The sequence below is a fragment of the Oncorhynchus mykiss genome, chromosome 1, assembly GCF_013265735.2.
Source record: "Oncorhynchus mykiss isolate Arlee chromosome 1, USDA_OmykA_1.1, whole genome shotgun sequence".
Taxonomy (NCBI): domain Eukaryota; kingdom Metazoa; phylum Chordata; class Actinopteri; order Salmoniformes; family Salmonidae; genus Oncorhynchus; species Oncorhynchus mykiss.
Genome location: NC_048565.1, coordinates 53,851,501 through 53,874,463, shown reverse-complemented (window position 1 = coordinate 53,874,463; position 22,963 = coordinate 53,851,501). Strand labels below are relative to the sequence as shown.

Below are 22,963 nucleotides of genomic sequence, written 5' to 3'. Positions count from 1 at the left end.
AGTTCAATCAGAGTCTGCTCTCAATACTGTCCAGTTTTATAGTTGTTCCTATTAATTGATTGACTGACGTTTGTCCATGACTCTACTGTCAAACCACTAACATTGTTTTATTTGATGCTATGTTGTTGCAGCCTAGTATCCAAACTGATATGCCATTTTTAGTTAAAAAAAATAACAGTGTTTATAATTTGCGATTCCTGACTACTGTAGTGTTGTGGTTTCTTGCAGGTAACCTGCTGTTCCTGGCTGTGGTCAGCCATTTTGGGGTGAAGCTGCACCGGCCCAGGTTCATTGCTATGCGCTGTTTCATCATGGCTGTAGGATCCTTCCTCACAGGCCTGCCACACTTCTTCATGGGACGGTAAAACAACTGAAATACTGGTTAAACTTGTACTTGTAGAGATACTCCAATGCGGAAGATAGTTTCACTTTAGAAATAAAGAAATGTATCCAGTTGATTAATCTCAGTTAACTTAGAACTAAAGTCTTGTGTAATTGGTCAGCTGCTTGATTATGTTTTGGGGCCATAAATGTTAAGAGAAGGGATTAAGAGATGCTATAACTGTGACGTGGTAAGGTTGGACCCAGGTGCAGAGAAGAGACCAGAAGATGAAGCAGTGGTTCCAACCAGTGTCTCCACTGCTCAAGGGCCCACTTAACTGCCCAAAGCTCCCAGTTGCCTACATCGTAGTTGCCTTCCGCTGGCGAGACCTGCTTGGAGAGAAAGGAGCATGGGTGCAGTTTCTTGTCCTCCTTGTTCCACTGTGAAAGGACCACACCAGCTCCGGTGTCCGAGGCGTCCACCTCTACCACAAAGGGACGAGTTGGATCAGGATGAACGAAGATGGGTCCGGAGTTGAAACGTCCCTTGAGCTCTATGAATGCCCTGTCAGCCTCAGGATTCCTGCAAAAACCTGCTTCAGTGAGGTGGGACAGGGCCATACGTGTTCCGGAGGGGTTTTTGGAGAAGATCAGGATGTCGTCGAGGTGAACAAAGACGAACCGGTTCAACATATCCCTAAGAGTGTCATTGATCAATGCCTGAAAGACTTCTGGTGAGTTCGATATTCCAGAGGTCATGGCTAAATACTCAGTTACCACTAGGGGTGTTAAAGGACATTTTCCTCTCATCTCCCTGATTCTCTCCAGATTTTAAGCGTTGCGGAGGTCCAGTTTGGTGAAGAATTGGATTCTTAGTGCCAACTCCGAGGCGGCGGACATCGGGTAGGGGGTAACGATTCTTTATAGTAATCCTTTTCAGCCCTCTGTAATCGATGCAAGGACTGAGACAGAGAGACAAGGGATGCGATTAGACATGCAGCCCAATTAATATATTTTTTTTCCACTAATTGGTCAAATTCCACTAATTGGTCAAAATCACATTCGATATTTTCGTATCAGCTCTTTTTCAGAGCATATCTGATTGGTCAAAATACCAATTACTCAACAAACAAAAAAATGACTGAATTGGGCTGCCTGTCTCAACGAATCCACAGAAACCTGGACATGTTCCAACTGAAATGTTCCATCCTGTCAGTACTGATGTTGAATGGCATTAACTACACTTTTTTTTGTTCTCTCCCAACCCCTGTAGGTGTGTTGAACATGAGTGGAAATGAAACTCCAGCACACCGGTAGCACTAAAGATGTGTGAGTATAACTTTTCCGGGTGAGTTGATCCCGCCTGTGGGTGCAGTGGGGATATTCCTGGGAGGTCTACTGATGAAGAGGTATAAGCTTGGCGTTGTGTCTGGAGCCCAGCTGTCTTTCATCACCGCCTACCTCCTCCTCCCTCTGCAGTCTGGCACTAAGTGTGACAATGTTCAGGTGGCTGGTCTGACCATGTCCTACAATGGGTAAATATGACATCTGATTGGTTGGTTGGTGGGTGGGTTGATAAAAACAAAAGTTTTGATCAGTGGAATATGAGTGAGTTAGACTAAAGTACACATGGGCTTGTGCCGGGGCTCCCTCTTGTGGGAATATACAGTATGGTTGTTACTGAGCCAGGATTCCTGGCTGTTTTGTCACTGTGCCTGTGTCAATGATAGTTCAGCAACAATTATTTAAACATCATTATTACCAGCCATTTTCTCTGTCCCCCAGGTCCCCTGGTGTACGATGGCAGCCTGTTGTCAGAGTGTAACAGAGACCGCTCCTGCTTGGCTGGGGAGTGGGACCCTGTGTGTTCAGACAACGTCATCACCTACACCTCCCCCTGCCTCGCAGGCTGCTCCACCTTTACAGGTTGCGGCAAGAACATGGTACCAATACTATTAATGTACTGAGTGTACAAAACATTCACAGGGATGCCGGCCCATGTTGACTCCAATGGCTCCCACAGTTGTGTCAAGTTGGTTGTATGTATTTTGAGTGGTGGACCATTCTTGATACACACGGGAAACTGTTGAGCGTAAACAACCCAGCAGTGTTGCAGTTCTTGACACAAACTGGTACCCCTGGCACCTACTACCATGCCCCGTTGAAAGGCACGTAAATATTTTGTCTTGCCCATTCACCCTCTGAATGACACACAAACACAATCCATGTCTCAATTGTCTCAAGCTTTACAATATATTTTTAAACCTGTCTCGTCCTCCTTTATCTATACTGATTTAAGTGGATTTAACTAGTGACATCCAAAAGGGATTATATCTTTAACATGGATTCACCTGGTCAGCATATGTCATGGAAAGAGCAGGTGTTCTTAATGTTTTATACACTCAGTGTAACTCATGGCACTGACATGTACCACTGCATATACATTCAGAGAGTTTGGTATTTTTCCTGGAGGGCCACAATGTGTAGTAATCTTTGGCCAAACCAGGCACACTAGAGTCTATGGAGCGATATGATGTTGAATCTGAAATTCAGTTTATGTTGGCATTAATATCACTCCATAACATTCTAGCTATATTTCTTGGATGCGGGCGGCATGCGGGCGGCAGGGGCTAGTGGTTAGAGCGTTGGACTAGTAACCGGAAGGTTGCAAGTTCAAATCCCCGAGCTGACAAGGTACAAATCTGTCATTCTGCCCCTGAACAGGCAGTTAACCCACCCACCGTCATTGAAAATAAGAATTTGTTCTTAACTGACTTGCCTAGTTAAATAAAGGTAAAAAAAAAAAATCCTGGTTGGAAAAAATGAAAAAGACTAGCTCCTAAAGACATGATGGCCACCACTTGGGTAGAAGCACTATATGGTCCTGTAGCCTACTTTGTCACATGTAAACAAGTTTAGGATGCCAAATGTAACCAAACATCCTACGCTTCCCTAGTCCCAGTCAAACTTATCTTGACCTTTATCAACCCTACTGCATATTCCCTTTAGCTTTCATTTCAATTTTATTGTACTTTGTTTGGGACGCACAAGACACTTTAAAAATAAAATGGTGTATATTTTTGGTCTTGTGTTCAATTTTCTTCTCTATTGCTCAATACTGTATGCTATGCGCACACAGTTGTCTGTTGTAGATCTGGAACCACTGACAGAATAGGGGAGTATCTGTGGCCACATGATAAAACACTAGTCTGGCATCAGTAGTCTGAAAATAGGAGGAAACCAGTTGGACATGTACATCAACATATGGCAGTTGACATTAATATTGTAAAAAACTCATCCTAGATGTCTCACACTTTTTGAATGAACTTGTGGCTTTGGCCAGGATCCAATTTTCCCACGGAGCTGGTGTGTAAAGGACCATATAAAATCATCTGAATGAGGCTTATTCATGTTTCAGTGGGATTATAGCATAGTTGAATTCCATTTAATTTCCAATGAGTTTAAGAAATTAATGGAAAGCCATGTACTGATTGTATTTGTATGTTATGAATCGCTACTTGAATATGTACAACAACAGTTTATTGATTTAGTGTGTCAGTTTTGTGGAGGTCCAAAATGAATGTAAAATCCAGACAGTTTAGGAATGACATGCAGTATGACTTGAGCGATACCAAAAACATAGCTACTGCAGTCAGTTTACAACCAGAGTTTTTATTTTTGTATTTGTTTATTGCTTATGTGCATAGCCCGGTGCGGTACATTCCAGCTCCTCGTATCGGCCGGGCTAGAGTGGGCATTGAGCCAGGTACGAATCTGGTCTCCAGTGCGTCTCCTCGGGCTGGCGTACATGGCAACAGTCTTACGCATGGTGTCCCCGGTTCGCCAGCACAGCCCAGTGCGGGCTATTCCACCTCGCCGCACTGGCCTGGCTACGGGGAGCATTCAACCAGGTAAGGTTGGGCAGGCTCGGTGCTCAAGAGCTCCTGTGCGCCTGCATGGTCTGGTCTACCCAGTGCCACCTCCACTCCGGTGGCAGCCCCCCGCACCAGGCTGTCTCTCCGTCTTCGGCCTACAGGTGTTCCCGCCTGTCCAGCGCTGCTAGAGCCTTCGTCCTCTCCAGTGCTGCCAGAGTCTCCCGTCTGTCCTGAGCCGCCAGAGTCTCAACCAGAGTTTTTATTTTTTAATTTGTTTATTGCTTAAACACAAATTTTAACAAAGCATAAACCAATACTGATCAAATTAGAAATTAAAGCAGTGGTAGGTTTTATGGGGAAAACATTCAATCAAATCAAATCACATACACATGGTTAGCAGATGTTAATGCGAGTGTAGCAATATCTAACAAGTAATCTAACAATTTCACAACAACTACCTTACACACACACAAGTGTAAAGGAAAGAATAAGAATATATACATATAAATATATGGATGAGCGATGGCCAAACTTTCACTTTCTGACCTTTATTTCCTTTGTTTTGTCTTTATTTAGTATGGTCAGGGCGTGAGTTGGGGTGGGCAGTCTATGTTTGTTTTTCTATGTTTGGTTTCTGTTTCGGCCTAGTATGGTTCTCAATCAGAGGCAGCTGTCGTTAGTTGTCTCTGATTGGGAATCATATTTAGGTAGCCTGGGTTTCACTGTTGGTTTGTGGTTGTTTGTTTCCGTGTGTGTGTTTGTCGCCACACGGTACTGGTTTTTTTGTGTGTGTGTGTAGATTTCATGTTATCGTTTATTGTTTTTGTTCGAGTTGTCTTTTGTCTTTATTCAAATATCGTCATGAACACTTACCATGCTGCATCTTGGTCCGATCCTTACTCCTCTTCAGACGAAGAGGAGATCTGCCGTTACACAAACGGCATAGGCGAGATGCAGTAGATACATATGAGATGAGTAATGTAGGGTATGTAAACATTATATAAAGTGGCATTGTTTAAAGTGACTAGTGATGCATTTATTAGATCCAATTTTTAATTATTAAAGTGGCTAGAGATTGAGTCAGTATGTTGGCGGCAGCCACTCAATGTTAGTGATGGCTGGTTAACAGTCTGATGGCCTTGAAATAGAAGCTGTTTTTCAGTCTCGGTGTCCTGTGGGAATTTAAGTATGCTCTCTCTAATTCTCTCTTTCTCTCTCTCGGAGGACCTGCGCCCTAGGACCATGCCTCAGGACTACCTGGCATGATGACTCCTTGCTGTCCCCAGTCCACCTAGCCGTGCTGCTGCTCCAGTTTCATCTGTTCTGCCTGCGGCTATGGAATCCTGACCTGTTCACCGGACGTGCTACCTGTCCCAGACCTATTATTTGACCATGGTGGTCATTTATGAACATTTGAACATCTTGGCCATGTTCTGTTATAATCTCTGCCCGGCACAGCCAGAAAAGGACTGGCCACCCCTTATAGCCTGGTTCCTCTCTAGGTTTCTTCCTAGGTTTTGGCTTTTCTATGGAGTTTTTCCTAGCCAATGTGCTTCAACACCTGCATTGCTTGCTGTTTCGGGTTTTAGGCTGGGTTTCTGTACAGCACTTTGAGATATCAGCTGATGTACGAAGGGCTATATAAATACATTTGATTGGATTTCAATTTGTCCGTGATGTGTACGCTGAGGAACTTAACTTTCCACTTCTCCACTACTGTCCTGTTGATGTGGCTAGGAGGGGTGCTCCCTCTGCTGTTTCCTGAAGTCCACGATCATCTCCTTTGTTTTGTTGAGCGTGAGGTTATTTTCCTGACACCACACTCCCGAGGGTGTAGCATAAGAACAGCTTCATTGGCACAATGGACAAAACTTGCACAATGTTGTAATCTAACATTTTAATATATATCGGCTTAATTTGAAAATTATGTCAGTGTTGGAGCCCCTGGCTATCCATAAATGAAAAAAAAAACATGGTGCCGTCTGGTTTGCTTATTAATATAAGTAAATGTAAATTATTTATAGGTTTATAAGTGTATATTTTATCCAATTACATTTTTGATACTTAAGTATATTTAAATCCAAATACTTTTAGACTAATACTCTAGTATTTTACTGGGTGACTTTAACTTGAGTTAAAAGTAAAGATACCTTAATAGAAAATGACTCAGTCATGTATGACATTTGGGTACTGTTTCCACCACTGCACTGGTTCTGTGTATAAACCATTTAGTAATAACTTTTACCCAAAGCGATTTAGCTACGATCATGCTTGCGCTTTCCCGCAAAGTATTGTTCCTAGAGATACGGAATATGCCGCTGTTAAGTGGAAACGTTATTTCCATTTGAGTTGGTTGATCAAGGACCGAAGACTCCGTACGGAAGCTTCTGCAACGAGTCGTCTGTATCAACAGTAGCTCGTTGTGGGACGAAGCAATGGCCATGCACATACACATTTTACGTATGGGTGCTCCCGGGAATCGAACTCATAATTCTTGCGTTGCAAGCGCCATGCTGTACCAACTGAGCTACAGGACCACAGACAACAATAGCCAACGGTACGTTTCTCTCAAGATTAGAATACTTGTGTAGTTGTTGTAGCTTGTTTACTTGTTGTAGCTATACAGTAACACGTTAGCTAACGTGCTAGCCAGGGCTACAGTTTGCATCCATGCCATACTTGTGACATACAGTTAATTCAGGTTTAGCTCATGTCATTTGTAATAACTGGCTCTCTGAAGTTTATTTTGCTGCCACCACGGTGAACCACTCGTATTTCTGCGTGCGCCACCCTCTTTTCTCATTTCAACTATGAACCTTCGCCTCTGACCCAACAACACATGGTATGCTTCTGTCCTCGTTTATTCAAAACTGGTTCGTAGTCGCCCTCAATAGTTATTTTCAAATTACTGCATTTGATTTGTTATTTAAAAAAATTATTTATCCTTATTTAACTAGGCAAGTCAGTTAAGAACACATTCTTATTTACAATGTTATGTATTGCTCATCATTGGTATCATTACTTATTTATTTGTTGTCTTATCACATTATTGTACAAAAAAACGGAAACGTAGATAATACACCAGTATTGATTGTTTCGAGTGGTCTTTTTAGTTGTATTGGGGATCCAGTATTGCGTCGCTGATTGCATTGATTGACAGATCATCCCTAAAGTTGTTTTATTACGTAAAAGTGCATTCACATTATGACGTTGGCTGAGTTACCGTATAAAATGCGGTAGTGTATCTCTGGTAATCACTTGGTAAAGTTTTACATAATGGGAACATAGGCTCCAGCCATAGACTTTAACCATGGAGGATAATAAGGTAAGCCTATGAATTGCTAACAGAGAAGCCCCATGCAGTGGTGCAGGAACCGCTGCACCGTCTTTTTTTATGCAGGACATGCCGATAGGGATGCCGCAAGTAGTGGCAGCTGGGTGGCGGTGTGGGCTAATGTTAATTGTACCGCTAATATTATCATTTTTAATATTGTAAAAAAATGTATGCATTATAATAACCTATGGGACTTGTTATACATCAAACCGTGCTTCTACACCTGCATTGCTTGCTGTTTGGGGTTTTAGGCTGGGTTTCTGTACAGCACTTTGAGATATCAGCTGATGCAAGAAGGGCTATATAAATAAAATTGATTTGATTTGAAATATGATCCTTGCAAAGATAACAGCAGTAGGCTATTTATCATAATTCTACCTAAATTATTCTAATAATAGGTGACTCCATAACGCATTAATTACGAATCTTGATATCAGGCAATATGATCTATGTGGATTTATAGCGAAAACCTGTTCTTTAAAAAACTAAATATTGGCCATTATAAACTGGGTGTTTTGAGCCCTGAATGCTGATTGGCTGAAAGCTGTGGTATATCAGAGCATATACCACGGGTATGACAAAACATTTATTTTTACTTTTCTAATTAAGTTGGTAACCAGTTTATAATAACTGTGCGTTGTGTCATGTGTAAGAACAGCTCTTAGCTGTGGTATATTGTCCATATCCACGAGCATTTAAAGAATGGTCTCATTTTTTCCAATCAGAGTTTAAATGAGGATGATCCACATGATCATCAAAGTTTGGAAGGTCAAGTCCAGAAAATGAAGAATGATATCCTGGGTTTAAACTATCCAGAAGATAGTGAAGTGAAGGATCCCCTGCCTCAGATCGAGCTGAAGGCTGTGACAAGGAGAAAAGTTAAGGTGAGAGAATAGACTGAGGAGAGAAAGGGAAATCTGGGGTCTTACCTGTCCACACTTTAAACCTGTCAAATATGCCATATAACATGTTGTTGTGAGGTTGGAAGGTAAATTGTCCTTACAACAGACTTCCATCTCTTAATATTCAATCACCAATTGTTTACTGTAGCTCTTCTCAAAGGCCTGTATAGCAACGGCAACATGCAGTATGTCATTGACTATTGTCTTTTTAGACCAAGAGGAAGACCAGTGCCAACAGGCCCACAGTTGAACAGAGCACTGATACTGATGCAGCTGAGATAGATTTTGTTGATAATCAGAATGATGAAGATGAGGATGAGGTGAAGAAGGATCCCCTGCCTCAGATGGAGCCGGATGCCGTGAAGAGAAATAAAGTCAAGGTAAGGGAATAGATTGAGCAGAGATATCTTTCATATCTATAACCTGCCCCTACAGCATGTTGTTCTGAGGAAGGTAAATTGCCCATGCAATACCCTTTTATCTCCTAATAGTAAATCTAGGGCTGACCCCATTTGTTCGACAGTTTGGTCAATAGGCTGTTGGTTGACTGGGATTTCTTAAGTTGAGCAGTCGCAAAAGTTTTTTTTCTTCATGGTGCACTTGGACACCTGTCTGATTCGCGCCTGTCTCAGTTGACTAATCCATTGCCGAGGCCACAGGGATGGCACAGTCCATCCCGCTAAGATGTGATACTGAAATTGTATATGGTTATATTATGTTAAAATAATGGTGCAACACTAATAAATCAAATATTATTTTATAGCAAATGTGCTTTCTCCTGCATTGGATACGGTCGCTGTCCGTGGTTCTGAAACATAATCTTCAGTGCTCCGTAGAATTGCCACCCTTTCCTATGTTGCTATGTGTATAATAGCAAAGTTAACCAGCATATTGGGATTGAGAACAATGCTGCAGAGGCAGCAGCAGTAGAGACGGGGAAACAGCCCTTGCCTTAGCCTAATTGTCTAAGACAATTGAGGAGAGAGGAAAACCAACTAAATTAGGTCTATAATTAATAGCCTAATTGTTAAATGTGCCTGGCTTTGTAAATCATCCATATATATATATATATATATATATATTATCAGTCAAAGGGGTTTTTCTTTATTTTTACTAATTTCTACATTGTAGAATAATAGTGAAGACATCAAAACTATGAATTAGCACATATGGAATCATGTAGGTATCAAAAAAGTGTTAAACAAATCAAAATCTATTTTATATTTGAGATTCTTCAAAGTAGTCACCCTTTGCCTTAATCACAGCTTTGCACACTCTTGGCATTCTCTCAACCAGCTTCATGAGGTAGTCACCTGGAATGCATTTAATAAATTAACAGGTGTGCCTTGTTAAAAATTAAGTAAAGGAATTTCTTTCCTTCTTAATGCATTTGAGCCAATCAGTTGTGTTGTGACAAGGTAGGGTTGGTATACAGAAGATAGCCCTATTTGGTAAAAGACCAAGTCCATATTATGGCGAGAACAGCTCAAATAAGCAAAGAGAAACAACAGTCCGTCATTACTTTAAGACATGAAGGTCAGTCAATCCGAAAAATTGTGCAAGTGCAAAAACCATCAAGTCGCAAAAACCATCAAGCGCTATGATGAAACTGGCTCTCATGAGGGCCGCCAACGGCAAGGAAGACCCAGAGTTAACTCGGCTGCAGAGGATAAGTTCATTAGAGTTAACTGCACCTCACATTGCAGCCCAAATAAATGCTTCACAGAGTTCAAGTCACAGACACATCTCAACATCAATTGTTCAGAGGAGACTGCGTGAATTAGGCCTTCATGGTCAAATTGCTGCGAAGAAAGCACTACTAAAGGACACCAATAATAAGAAGAGATTTGCTTGGGCCAAGAAACACGAGCAATGGACATTAGATGGGTGGAAATCTGTCCTTTGGTCTGATGAGTCCAAATTCCAACAATGTCTTTGTGAGAGGAGGTGTTCAGATGATCTCCACATGTGTGGTTCCCACCATGAAGCATGGAGGAGGTGTGGGGGTGCTTTGCTGGTGACACTGTCTGTGATTTATTTAGAATTCAAGGCACACTTAACCAACATGGCTACCATAGTATTCTGCAGTGATACGTCATCCCATCAGGTTTGCGTTTAGTGGGACTATCATTTGTTTTTCAACAGGACAATTACCCAACACATCTCCAGGCTGTGTAAGAGCTATTTGACCAAGAAGGAGAGTGATGGAGGGCTGCATCAGATGACCTAACATCCACAATCACCCAACCTCAACCCAATTGAGATGTTTTGGGATGAATTGGGCCGCAGAGTGAAGGAAAAGCAGCCAATAAGTTCTCAGCATATGTGGGAACTCCTTCAAGACTGTTGGAAAAGCATTCCAGGTGAAGCTGGTTGAGAGAATGCCAAGAGTGTGCAAAGCTGCCATCAAGGCAAAGGATGGCTACTTTGAAGAATCTCAAATATAAAATATATTTTGATTTGTTTAACACTTTTTGGTACCTACATGATTCCATATATGTTATTTCATAGTTTTGATGTCTTCACTACTATTCTACAATGTAGAAAATAGTACAAATAAAGAAAAGCCTTGAATGAGTAGGTGTGTCCAAACCTTTGACTGGTACTGCATACATGTATACAGAAATAAGACAGATATAGCTTCTGTTGCCTGTTTGAGTATTTGTTTAATAGCCTACTGATTCTGTGAGCACCAAGCCTCATGCACCGGCTAAATGTTGAATTAAGCAATTTCACAGATTCGGCTGTTTTTAATCTTTGCTATGCTGTAATAATACAGTGTCACCATCGGGCTCTTTTTTGAGTCATTTGTGTGTCTTAATTATTTAATCAAACAGTGTGCTTAAAGCATCAGACAAGCTCAGTGCCTATGTAGGTGATTGTATTCAAACACATAGGGTGTGTCTGAATATGGAAAAATACATTTTAACATTAGAACAGGATGTCTCTCGGTCTATAAATATTTTTTTTTCGTCGGGGACAGCCCTATAATCATTCTTACCCTTGCTCTACTCAAAGGGCTGTATTGGAATGGCTTCATACAGTATCTACGTATATATCATTGACTGTATTGTCTTTTTAGACCAAGAGGACCAAGAGAAACAAAGTGGAGCAGATCACTGATACAGATGCAGGTCATAAATTAAACTCTAATTTCACTGAATGTAGTCCTTTTGCATGTAAATGTGATTTAGTATGGACATCTATTGAGCAGAGGACTAATAGCAGAGTGCATAATCCTTTGTTGGGTACTTATCTTCACAAAGTACACAAAATTGGCTAATACATACTTGCCTTAGAAGGTTACATGTTTTCTGACTTCTTTACCTTGGTGAATGCTGCTTTGCACACAGGTCCCTCTACATCTGTGGAATTCTCTGGGATGACAGTTCAGGGGACATCTCACCAGGGACAATCTAATGAGTGTGTCTCCAGGGCCTGTCAGACCAGGGCTCTTGACCTCCCGCCAATCAATCCGGATGCTTTCAACCCGATTATCATCCGGTTTCTGGAAAAACTTACTGAGGAGTATGTCTAACCTTCTGTTGTAGTATTTGAATGCAATGTCATCTGGAGGATTTTATAAATTGTATGTGTGTTGGTGTGCTTTTTGGTGCTAAAAACATCTAATTATCTCCGAAAGGCAATGGAGGCAGTTAAGCATTGGCAGGATGGACCCTGTAAGTCCCTTAACCTTGAAAATTATTCATAGATATATTAATAGATATTTCAAGAAATTTAGATACAAGCCTTTTATCTATCTACAGTATCATCCACATTATCACAAACAGTTATATACAAAGAGCTTTTTAGTAGCCTACTGCTTTTCATGCTTTCCAATGTATGCCACTTTCATGATTCTCATGAACTTATGTGAGATTGTTGGTATCTCTTTGAGGAGCTTGGTTTCAGAGCCCGGCTATGCGTAATCTACCTACACTGTTTCGGTCCTACAGGTGATGAGGGCATTGCTTGCAGAGATGTGCCTGGAGATTGTGCGGTTTGTATCTGAGGCCATCCTGGAGGTCATCATCCCTGCAATTTTCCGTTTTGTACGGATATACAGCCATGTGTCTCCAGTATCCGGCAAGTCTCTGACAGAATCAGAGAGATCCTCTAGCACAAACCTGAAGGTTCGCAAGAGAGGCAGCAGCAAATCCTCAAGGTCTTGCACGGCTAAATCAAGCTCCTCTCGTAATGGGTATGTTCAGTCATTCGGTTTCACCTAACTATTCATAACCCATTTTGTGAAAATATGTTTTGTTATCTGTGTTACAGTTTACTCTTAATGACCAATTTAATTGATTACTGAATTATGCATTAATGTGACTACAGTATCCACTATTGAATATGGAATGCTGTATTGTTTGCTTTGTATTCTCAAAGGTCTCAGACATTGTTGCCAAATACTCAGGGAGATGGTGAGTCTATTTCATCTGAGCCACTCAGTGACTTTTTTGGGATCACTGAGGACAGTCTCCTCACTGGTGTCCAGGATTCCTTCAAAGAGTCGCTGAACAATGTCCTCTGTATCCAAAGAGAGGGCCAGGTAGACACTCAAAGTCTATCCCGGGTTATTGTTGGAGAAGTGTCAAAGAAAGTCAATTCCATCATCTCTGTGGCCATCCAAACTCCCATCTCTGGGCGAATGTCCCCTGTCATTTTTGCCAGTGGTGGTGTCTCCAGCACCAAGGTGGTTGAGGAGATGGTGTCTGGCGTTTCCAACATACTTCAGATGTACATTAATGGGAAGAGTGTTGAGCAGAGTGTTGTTCTCAGAGAGGATGGTGTTGAGGTGGATATGACACATTTAACAGGACAGGTCATGACAGCCCTCAGTGGCACTGTTTTGAACTTCAGCAATAAGGAGGAAAATGAACCTGACAAGAGGGAACTGCTTTGTGTTGTTGCTGACCATATGAAGAGGCTTGAAGCTTGTAAAAGTCCTGAGGAGATGCTAAAACAAGTAGAGAGCAACCTCAATATCAAAGGTACCAAATCTAGTCTTCGTCTGTCAACACAAAGTATGGACAGACTACTCACTGAGGAGTTTCAGACCAAGGCCATTGAATCGATCCGGGAGATCGTTAAAAGATTCAGGGGTTGTGTATCATGTTGTTCTGGCACTACATCATCTAGTCCAACTCCTAGGATAGGTGAGATCAGAGACCTTATGATTGACCCTGAGGCTTCTGAGTTTTTAAGTACCTTTGTTTCAGACATGGACAATCTTACCCAGTCTATCAGGGCATCCTGCTCCCCTGCACAGAGTGAGCAGATCCTTCTTGAAAACCATCAAAGTAAGATCTGGTCTTACACTGTTGGTTGTTACTACGACATGAAAAATACGCTGAAGAGACTCCTTACCTGTCCAGAAAAAGGGGATCTCGCAAGTACATTTGTGGAGAGCACAAAAGATCCTTTCACAATGGTTCCAACTTTGTGCCTGGACATCGGTCATTCCAGTAATGGTGAGGCTGACACATCGGACACCATTTCTTGTAAACCACTTTTAATTACCTCCTCATCTATGAATGAACAAAAAGGACAAAGTGAGACCCCAAAACCTCTCTTGGCTCTCAAAAAGTATTTGCAAGACCAAGTCCTCCTTGACACCGCAAAAGCGATTGCCAGCCAGGTTCTAGTCTTGTATAAGACTGAGGTGATGGAGAAGTTCTCATCTTCTGTTGGAGAGTGTGATTCTGAAGAGTCTCTGGAGGCCATTCTATTTGTGGATGGCATCATGTCTGACTTGAATGATTTCACCAGTTCTTGTTCCGCCTCACCATCTGAGTTGTTAGACAGTGAACAATGTCTCTCCCATCTCACCTTTCCACTTGGTCTGCAGGACAGCACCACCAACAGTGAATCTACCCAGAGTCTTCCAGTTATAAATATGAAGAAACTCTCCAGTGTGTCTTTCCAGACAAAGGCTAGAAAGGCAGTGAGTGAAGCTCTGAGATCTGTCAACCCCTTTACAAACAGCTTACTGGGAGACTCGGAAGCATCTAAATTGCTGGACACTTTTGTAACAGATGTGGAGACTATTGTTCAGTCCATGCAGGCACATGACTCTGAAAATTTCAAAATGTCAAAAGTGAGCACCCTTTCTGCTGCTCGTATTATATATCATAGATTTCGAGAAATGCTGAGGTGGTTTCTCACTCCCTGCCAAGACTCTGTAAAGGTCATCGATGGTGTTACACCAATACATAATGAGACTCTCAAACAGGCTCCTAGTGAAAGTTTAGATTCTCAGGTGACTTGTAATAGTGATTCTCTTGAAATCCAAGCAGACCTTCAAACCTGTACCAAGGAGGTCATTAGTCAGATCCTCACTGTGTATCACTCCGAGGAATCCATGGAGGAATGCATATCTAGCCTAAAAGGAGATACAGAAGACCTGTCCAAGCTTTTGGATGCCGTTGTTTCTCAGATTGACGTCCTTGCCGCCTCCAAACCATATTTATTTGTTTATGACTATGCTGTCAATACACAGGACAATTTGCATGGTGAGATCAACAATATTGAGGAGGAGGCATCCTCTAGAAGTCTTAAATCCACAGCCTTTGACAAACTATGTACTGAGGAGTTTCAAACTAAAGCCTCACATATGGCTGGTGGGATCCTTCAATCAGGGTTAATTGGCATTGTAAATACCAACCTTGATGGTAGAAGTGCAGACATTTGTGCAGAGTCCAGTAATGAAAGTGATGTCAAAATCCTTCAGAAGAGTGGAACTCCATCTTTGTTCACCTCTTCTCTGCATACCAATTCTGCAGCATCCAACATCGTCATAAGCATCACTAAAGACCTTAATAGCTTCACCCAGATGACTAAAATGTCTGATGCTTCAGTGTCTGGCCAGTTAGAGAGATCCCTGTCAGCTTCAACCCTTCCTGTCAGTGTTCACAACGGGGCCAATGTGAAAGGAAATATCATTTGGCCAGGCACTGTTAACCTGTTCAACAATGTGTTCACCAAGGTCAAGGATTTTTTTGCCCAGCAACAACCGGTCCTCCTAGACAATGTGGTTGAGGCCCCCAAACATGCCGAATCCATATGCAGAACAGCTACTTCTACCCAAATGACTTACAGTGAACATGAAGGCAGCCAGACCAGCATGGTAAATTATTCCAAAACCTTAATTAGTCAGACTCTGATGACAATCCAGAGGAGAGTGTCTATGTCAGAGAGGATGAGCACCTCAGAGAAAGGCCTCTTGACTCGTTCCATCGTGGGCTCCATGTTGGAGGATGTTGACATGGTGAGAACTGATGGAAATGAGATACACCGGCCATCCTCCTCAAAGTCCTCCCTGTCCATCACCTCTGCCATGACCAGAGGGTCCCAGAGTGATTTTACAAATTCTCTTCCAGGCACTCCAGTCCCCAATGAGTGGCCTGTTGAAATCTATTGTCCTATCATTAGGAGTTCGGTCATTGATATGAGTGACTCCTCAACTCATTCACAAGGGTCAACAAATTACACAAGGCAAACCATTTCTGCCATAGTTGACACTGTTATGGAGGTCATTCCAAGAGAAGATACGGAACACATAGCAACTGCAGATGATGTCATTTCTTTTACAAGGAGACTTGCGAGACTCAGCCCCAGGGACGGTCTTCAGAACTTCTCACATGAGCTCACTGACAAAGTTTATGAGCTCATAAAAAGTCACAACACCCCCCAGGCTCTTTTTGTGCCAGCTGGCAAGAGCGTGTCTGACTCTATTCTTTTGAAGCTGAAGACAGGATTGAATGCTTCTGAAGAATCCAGGGAGTTTCCATCTGACCTTGTGTACTCCTTTGCTACGGAGTCAATAAAACGTCTGCTACAGCAGATTGTCTTCTGGCTTCCTCCACCAACACAAGGATCCGATTTCTGCCAGACTGTCATCTCTGACGGTTCTCTGCAGGACACAAGTCAGCTTATCCCGAGCTCTTCTGCCATCTCCATTAGTTCCTCACAGGTTTACTGTGACACAAAGAGCCTTTTCACCAATATAATGGTCAATCAGGTCATGGATACCTGTTCTGTGGCCTCCAGTTCATCAGAAGAATTATCAGAGTTGATGAACATAATCAATGGGTTGTCCCCAACTGATGCTGGAACACTTGACTCTGACAGACCGGCTCTCATGACCACTAGCCGTCAGTCTAGTGCCAAATCATTGCCTAGAACCTCTCTGTCTGGCAGCAGCACACACAACGGTGGAACTGTGGATATTCAAGTTTTAGGAGAGGTGGAATCCAAGATGGACAACAAAGATCTGGAGATGTGTAGTGTCTCTGTGCATCCATCAACTCCATCAGCCATGGACTCTGATACACATGCATCATTTGACTCCACTGGCAATGACTACACCTCTTTGGTACTTTTACTGATTGTTAGATTGCTGTCAATGATCACCCCTATCACATTACTGGAATCCTCTGACATTGGTGAAACATCAAGAGTTCTCACAAAGAGGATTCTGTCTGAGTTCTGTGGCACCTCAGGCCTTGAACCAACTCAAGCCTACCCCCAGAATCTGAAAATCAAAAAGATTTTCAAGGCTGTCTACAAGGGGCTTCTTCAAGAATTTGGGTCAGAGAAGATGCTCCAGGTTGCAATGAAGTCAACGGATTATGCATTTGACGATGCCCTGGTCAAATCATTAACTAGGGAACTACTAACTAAATGCAATGAGGCTAGCTCTTCACCTCCCTCCATGACCCAGTTGTCATCACACAATGCACTTGGCAGTGACGAGGTAGGTAATTCTGGGCTTCCAACAACTGGTAGAAAGGAAAAGAAGAGAGGAAGATTCAGCTCTCTCTGTGGACTCAACCCAAAGGTACATATGTCATCAAAATACAAATTATAAAGATTATTTTTATTCATTACGTACAGTATGATGGTAAACACTGATACCTTTTGTGTGCAATTTCTCCTACTGTACAAATGACTGTTTGTTACCCAGTGTACAAAGAAGGTCAACAAGAAGAACCACTGCATTCCAACACCTTCCCAGAACCAGAACCCTGCCGTCAGTGAAACAGGTAAGTCAATACACTCAAATGTGTACTAAACAAAAATATAAACGCAACATGCAACAATTTCAAAGATTTTATTGAGTTACAGTTCATATAAGGAAATCAGTCAATTTAAATACGTTCATTAGGCCCTTATCTATAGATTTCACATGACTGGGAATACAGATATGCATCTGTTTGTCACATACAGTGCCTTGCGAAAGTATTCGGCCCCCTTGAACTTTGCGACCTTTTGCCACATTTCAGGCTTCAAACATAAAGATATAAAACTGTATTTTTTTGTGAAGAATCAACAACAAGTGGGACACAATCATGAAGTGGAATGACATTTTTTTGGATATTTCAAACTTTTTTAACAAATCAAAAACTGAAAAATTGGGCGTGCAAAATTATTCAGCCCCCTTAAGTTAATACTTTGTAGCGCCACCTTTTGCTGCGATTACAGCTGTAAGTCACTTGGGGTATGTCTCTATCAGTTTTGCACATCGAGAGACTGACATTTTTTCCCATTCCTCCTTGCAAAACAGCTCGAGCTCAGTGAGGTTGGATGGAGAGCATTTGTGAACAGCAGTTTTCAGTTCTTTCCACAGATTCTCAATTGGATTCAGGTCTGGACTTTGACTTGGCCATTCTAACACCTGGATATGTTTATTTTTGAACCATTCCATTGTAGATTTTGCTTTATGTTTTGGATCATTGTCTTGTTGGAAGACAAATCTCCGTCCCAGTCTCAGGTCTTTTGCAGACTCCATCAGGTTTTCTTCCAGAATGGTCCTGTATTTGGCTCCATCCATCTTCCCATCAATTTTAACCATCTTCCCTGTCCCTGCTGAAGAAAAGCAGGCCCAAACCATGATGCTGCCACCACCATGTTTGACAGTGGGGATGGTGTGTTCAGCTGTGTTGCTTTTACGCCAAACATAACGTTTTGCATTGTTGCCAAAAAGTTCAATTTTGGTTTCATCTGACCAGAGCACCTTCTTCCACATGTTTGGTGTGTCTCCCAGGTGGCTTGTGGCAAACTTTAAACGACACTTTTTATGGATATTTTTAAGAAATAGCTTTCTTCTTGCCACTCTTCCATAAAGGCCAGATTTGTGCAATATACGACTGAATGTTGTCCTATGGGCAGAGTCTCCCACCTCAGCTGTAGATCTCTGCAGTTCATCCAGAGTGATCATGGGCCTCTTGGCTGCATCTCTGATCAGTCTTCTCCTTGTATGAGCTGAAAGTTTAGAGGGACGGCCAGGTCTTGGTAGATTTGCAGTGGTCTGATACTCCTTCCATTTCAATATTATCGCTTGCACAGTGCTCCTTGGGATGTTTAAAGCTTGGGAAATCTTTTTGTATCCAAATCTGGCTTTAAACTTCTTCACAACAGTATCTCGGACCTGCCTGGTGTGTTCCTTGTTCTTCATGATGCTCTCTGCACTTTTAACGGACCTCTGAGACTATCACAGTGCAGGTGCATTTATACGGAGACTTGATTACACACAGGTGGATTGTATTTATCATCATTAGTCATTTAGGTCAACATTGGATCATTCAGAGATCCTCACTGAACTTCTGGAGAGAGTTTGCTGCACTGAAAGTAAAGGGGCTGAATAATTTTGCACGCCCAATTTTTCAGTTTTTGATTTGTTAAAAAAGTTTGAAATATCCAATAAATGTCGTTCCACTTCATGATTGTGTCCCACTTGTTGTTGATTCTTCACAAAAAAATACAGTTTTATATCTTTATGTTTGAAGCCTGAAATGTGGCAAAAGGTCGCAAAGTTCAAGGGGGCCGAATACTTTCGCAAGGCACTGTATACCTTAAAAAAAGGTAGGGGCATGGATCAGAAAACCAGTCAGTGTCTGGTGTGATCACCATTTGCCTCATGCAGCGTGACACTTCTCCTTCGCATAGAGTTGATCAAGCTGTTGATTGTGGCCTATGGAATGTTGTCCCACTCCTCTTCAATAGCTGTGCGAAGTTGTTGAATATTGGTGGGAACTGGAACACGCTGTTGTACACGTCAATCCAGAGCATCACAAACATGCTAAATGGGTGACATGTCTGGTGAGTATGCAGGCCTTTCGATACATTACCATGCACATGAGGTGATGGTGGCGGATGAATGGCACGACAATGGGCCTAAGGATCTCGTGACGGTATCTCTGTGCATTCAAATTGCCATTGATAAAATGCAATTGTGTTCGTTGTCCGTAGATTATGCCTGCCCACCCCATAACCCTACAGCCAACACGACGCCATATACTTGGTCTGTGGTTGTGAGGCCGGTTGGACATACTGCCAAATTCTCTAAAACGGCATTGAAGGCGGCTTATGGTAAAGAAATAAACATTAAATTCTCTGGCCACAGCTCTGTTGGACATTCCTGCAGTCAGCATGCCAATTGCACGCTCCCTCAAAACAAGTCAACCAGCGTTTTTCCTTGCTCCTATTTTTCTCAGTCTCTGAGACATCTGTGGCATTGTGTGGTGTGACAAAACTGCACATGTTAGCGTGGCCTTTTATTGTCTCCAGCACGAGTTGCACCTTTGTAATTAACCCACATGAGTCTAAGCCCTGTCTAGGCCGATGGGTTTGTATCGGCCTTACTGCTATTTGCCCATACAAATGCATTGAATAACAGATTCACTACATGGAACTGAAGTGTCTGTCTTAAATTTGAGAGATATAAGTTGACGAATATATATATATATATATATTGCATGTTTTTATCCCCTTCTTTTTGGCACTAAGCCCTGGGGGGGGGGGGCTATGTAACACTTCTGCGTTAAATAGGGGGATTGAGACTGCTAGGCTACCTGCCGGCCTACATTTGTAAATTATGTAGAATATTACAATTTAAATAATAATAATGCAATACTAATTATTCACACTAACTAGGGTCAGTTAAAGAAAATGTTATGTTTACATTTTTTTTCCAGCAATTGTCAAAGATCAAGAATCCTGCCAAACAGAGAGTGTATGCTCCACCAAGAAGAAACCAAGGAAGCGTTCGCTCATTTCCAGGATGTTTTCAGCTATAGGCAAAGCCTTTTCCAGTCCCTTTACTTCCTGCTATAAAAAGAAGAGCACCTAATCTATATTTCAAAATAAATATTTGAAATTAACATAATTGCATTAATTATTAATGTTGAGTGTTTTTCATTATATATTATTGGATTATATAAAGTGTAGTAGTAGAAGTTGTATAGTTGACTATATTACTTTTACTTTTAAGATACATTAAAAAAAATAAGAAATGTGCACTTCTAGGTACAGATGAAGTCTGATGTTTACATACACTTTAGCCAAATACATTTAAACTCAGTTTTTCACAATTCCTGACATTTAATCCTGTTAGAGGAATTCTAAATTCCTCTGTATTATTTCCCAATCAGAATTCATTACTCTGTCAATGCATTCTAAAGGGATTATAAGACCCAATATTTTTTATAAGAATGGACAGAGCCCCGGTCTTAAAAGTCAGGTAACAGCGTTTAATTCAAGAGAGTACTGGTACATACACATTTTTCCACAGGTTATAAACTGAAAATGACGTCAGCGTTTTCTAAATGTTCTATCTCTTCATGACACGGGTAGAGAGGCCCTATAGTTCTCGAGCCTTCCCTCCTCGCCTGAAGCCAAGGTCAGTAATTGTAAATCAGCATTCTAGACAGTCTGGAGATAGTCCGTCCATGCCATCTGGAGATAGTTCATTGATTTGTACAAAGGAACAGACCGTCATTGTTACTAAACTCCTGATTATATTATATACAATTGGGAATGGGAGCAAGAGAGAAAATTCATATATGTACAGTACATAATCGCATTTGGACTAGTCAGTCCTGATTGAAATGTATACATAATTAGTCATCATTGATAAAAATTCCCTTAACAAATCCTCGTAAAAAAATCCCTGTCTTAGGTCAGTTAGAATCATCACTTTATTTTAAGAATGTGAAATGTCAGAATAATAGTAGAGAGAATGATTTATTTCAGCTTTTATTTCTTTCATCACGTTCCCAGTGGGTCAGAAGTTTACATACACTCAATTAGTATTTGGTAGCATTGCCTTTAAATTGTTTAACTTGGGCCAAACGTTTCGGGTGGCCTTCCACAAGCTTCCCACAATAAGTTGACTGAATTTTGGCCCATTCCTCCTGACAGAGCTGGTGTAACTGAGTCAGGTTTGTAGGTCTCCTTGCTCGCACAAGCTTTTTCAGTTCTGCCCACAAATTTTCTATAGGATTGAGGTCAGGGCTTTGTGATGGCCACTCCAATACCTTGACTTTGTTGTCCTTAAGTCATTTTGCCACAACGTTGGAAGTATGCTTGTCCATTTGGAATACCCACTTGCGACCAAGCTTTAACTTTCTGACTGATGTCTTGAGATGTTGCTTCAATATATCCACATCATTTTTGTGGATATCAAATAAAACTATAAATAATCTTATCTAAGTCCTTTACAATTTTAGGGGGTAAGTCAAGTGATAATGAGACATAAACCGACCTGGATAACCCTTCAGCTTTGGATAATAAAACCCGACCGTATAACTAAATATCTCTCATCAACCAGAGGTTCAATTTCTTCTTTGTTTTCTCAATGGGGTTAAAGTTCAATTCACTCGTGTTTTCGTCCTTGCATATAACAATTTCAAGATAAGTAACTGTCACTATCGTCGTAGTGAATACATACTTTTAATGTAAGACGAATGAACACAAAGTACACTAAACAAACAAAATAACAACACGACCGTGACCGCTATCAACACTGCGTGCAAACATGCAACATCACATAGACAATCACCCACAAATGACCCAAGGAATATGGCAGTCTAAATATGGTTCCAAATCAGAGACAACAATAAACAGCTGCCTCTAATTGAGAACCAATCTAGGCAATCATAGACATACAAAACACCTAGACCTGTAAACAACACCATAAACATACAAAAAACCTAGACAGGCCCAAACACAGCAAACCACCCCTTGTCACACCCTGACCTAACCAAAATAATAAAGAAAACAAAGATAACTAAGGTCAGGGCATGACAGTAACCGTATCTTTAATTGGGATACCATATACTTCCTGTAAAACACAATCCTTGAGTGGAAATAAGACTGACTTATTGATATTAATTTTCAAATCCGAAACTAAGGAAAAGTCTTCAATACAGGAAATTGCTTTAGAAACCTCATTCCTGTCTCTTAAAAATATTACGGATTCTCCTGGCATTAATAGAAAAAACAGAAATGGACTTGTACGTTCACGTGAATCAGGGTCTCACAAAAAAAAAAGTTCTTACTAGTTGCAAATAAAAACAGTCCTTTGCACCACGCAAGTGGTTGACATAAATTATATATTATTTTTTTTATACAATTGCAAATAACATTGTACCATAGATTGGTAAAAACAAATAGCCATCAAGCTAACATTAAGTGTCAGTGCGAATTTCCCTGCCATAAAATAAATATATATACAGTGGGGCAAAAAAGGA

At 41.3% G+C, this 22,963-nt stretch overlaps 1 protein-coding gene and 1 long non-coding RNA gene across 5 annotated transcripts; both read left to right on the top strand.

Moving 5' to 3' along the window:
• The first annotated feature begins 227 nt into the window (after nt 1–227).
• On the top strand, nt 228–2,344 carry LOC118964352. Of its 3 annotated transcripts, none has more exons than XR_005051434.1 (4): nt 228–361; nt 578–1,055; nt 1,150–1,224; nt 1,595–2,344. It is a non-coding gene; the product is annotated as an uncharacterized LOC118964352 (long non-coding RNA). The 3 variants fall into 3 exon arrangements; XR_005051444.1 differs by lacking the exon at nt 228–361 and having other exon boundaries at nt 439–1,055; nt 1,595–1,856; nt 2,107–2,344; XR_005051433.1 differs by lacking the exon at nt 228–361 and having other exon boundaries at nt 439–1,055.
• A 4,029-nt stretch (nt 2,345–6,373) lies between these two features.
• On the top strand, nt 6,374–20,604 carry LOC110525263. Of its 2 annotated transcripts, XM_036980360.1 has the most exons (10): nt 6,375–6,753; nt 8,256–8,414; nt 8,645–8,812; nt 11,515–11,566; nt 11,786–11,960; nt 12,076–12,112; nt 12,389–12,633; nt 12,819–17,271; nt 17,398–17,476; nt 20,408–20,604. In XM_036980360.1, the coding sequence occupies exons 2-10, from the start codon at nt 8,313–8,315 to the stop codon at nt 20,560–20,562; spliced, it is 5,466 nt and encodes a 1,821-aa protein (XP_036836255.1). In that variant the 5' UTR covers nt 6,375–6,753; nt 8,256–8,312; the 3' UTR covers nt 20,563–20,604. The 2 variants fall into 2 exon arrangements, with proteins under 2 accessions (XP_036836260.1, XP_036836255.1); XM_036980365.1 differs by lacking the exon at nt 8,256–8,414 and having other exon boundaries at nt 6,374–6,753.
• The last annotated feature ends 2,359 nt before the right edge of the window (nt 20,605–22,963 follow it).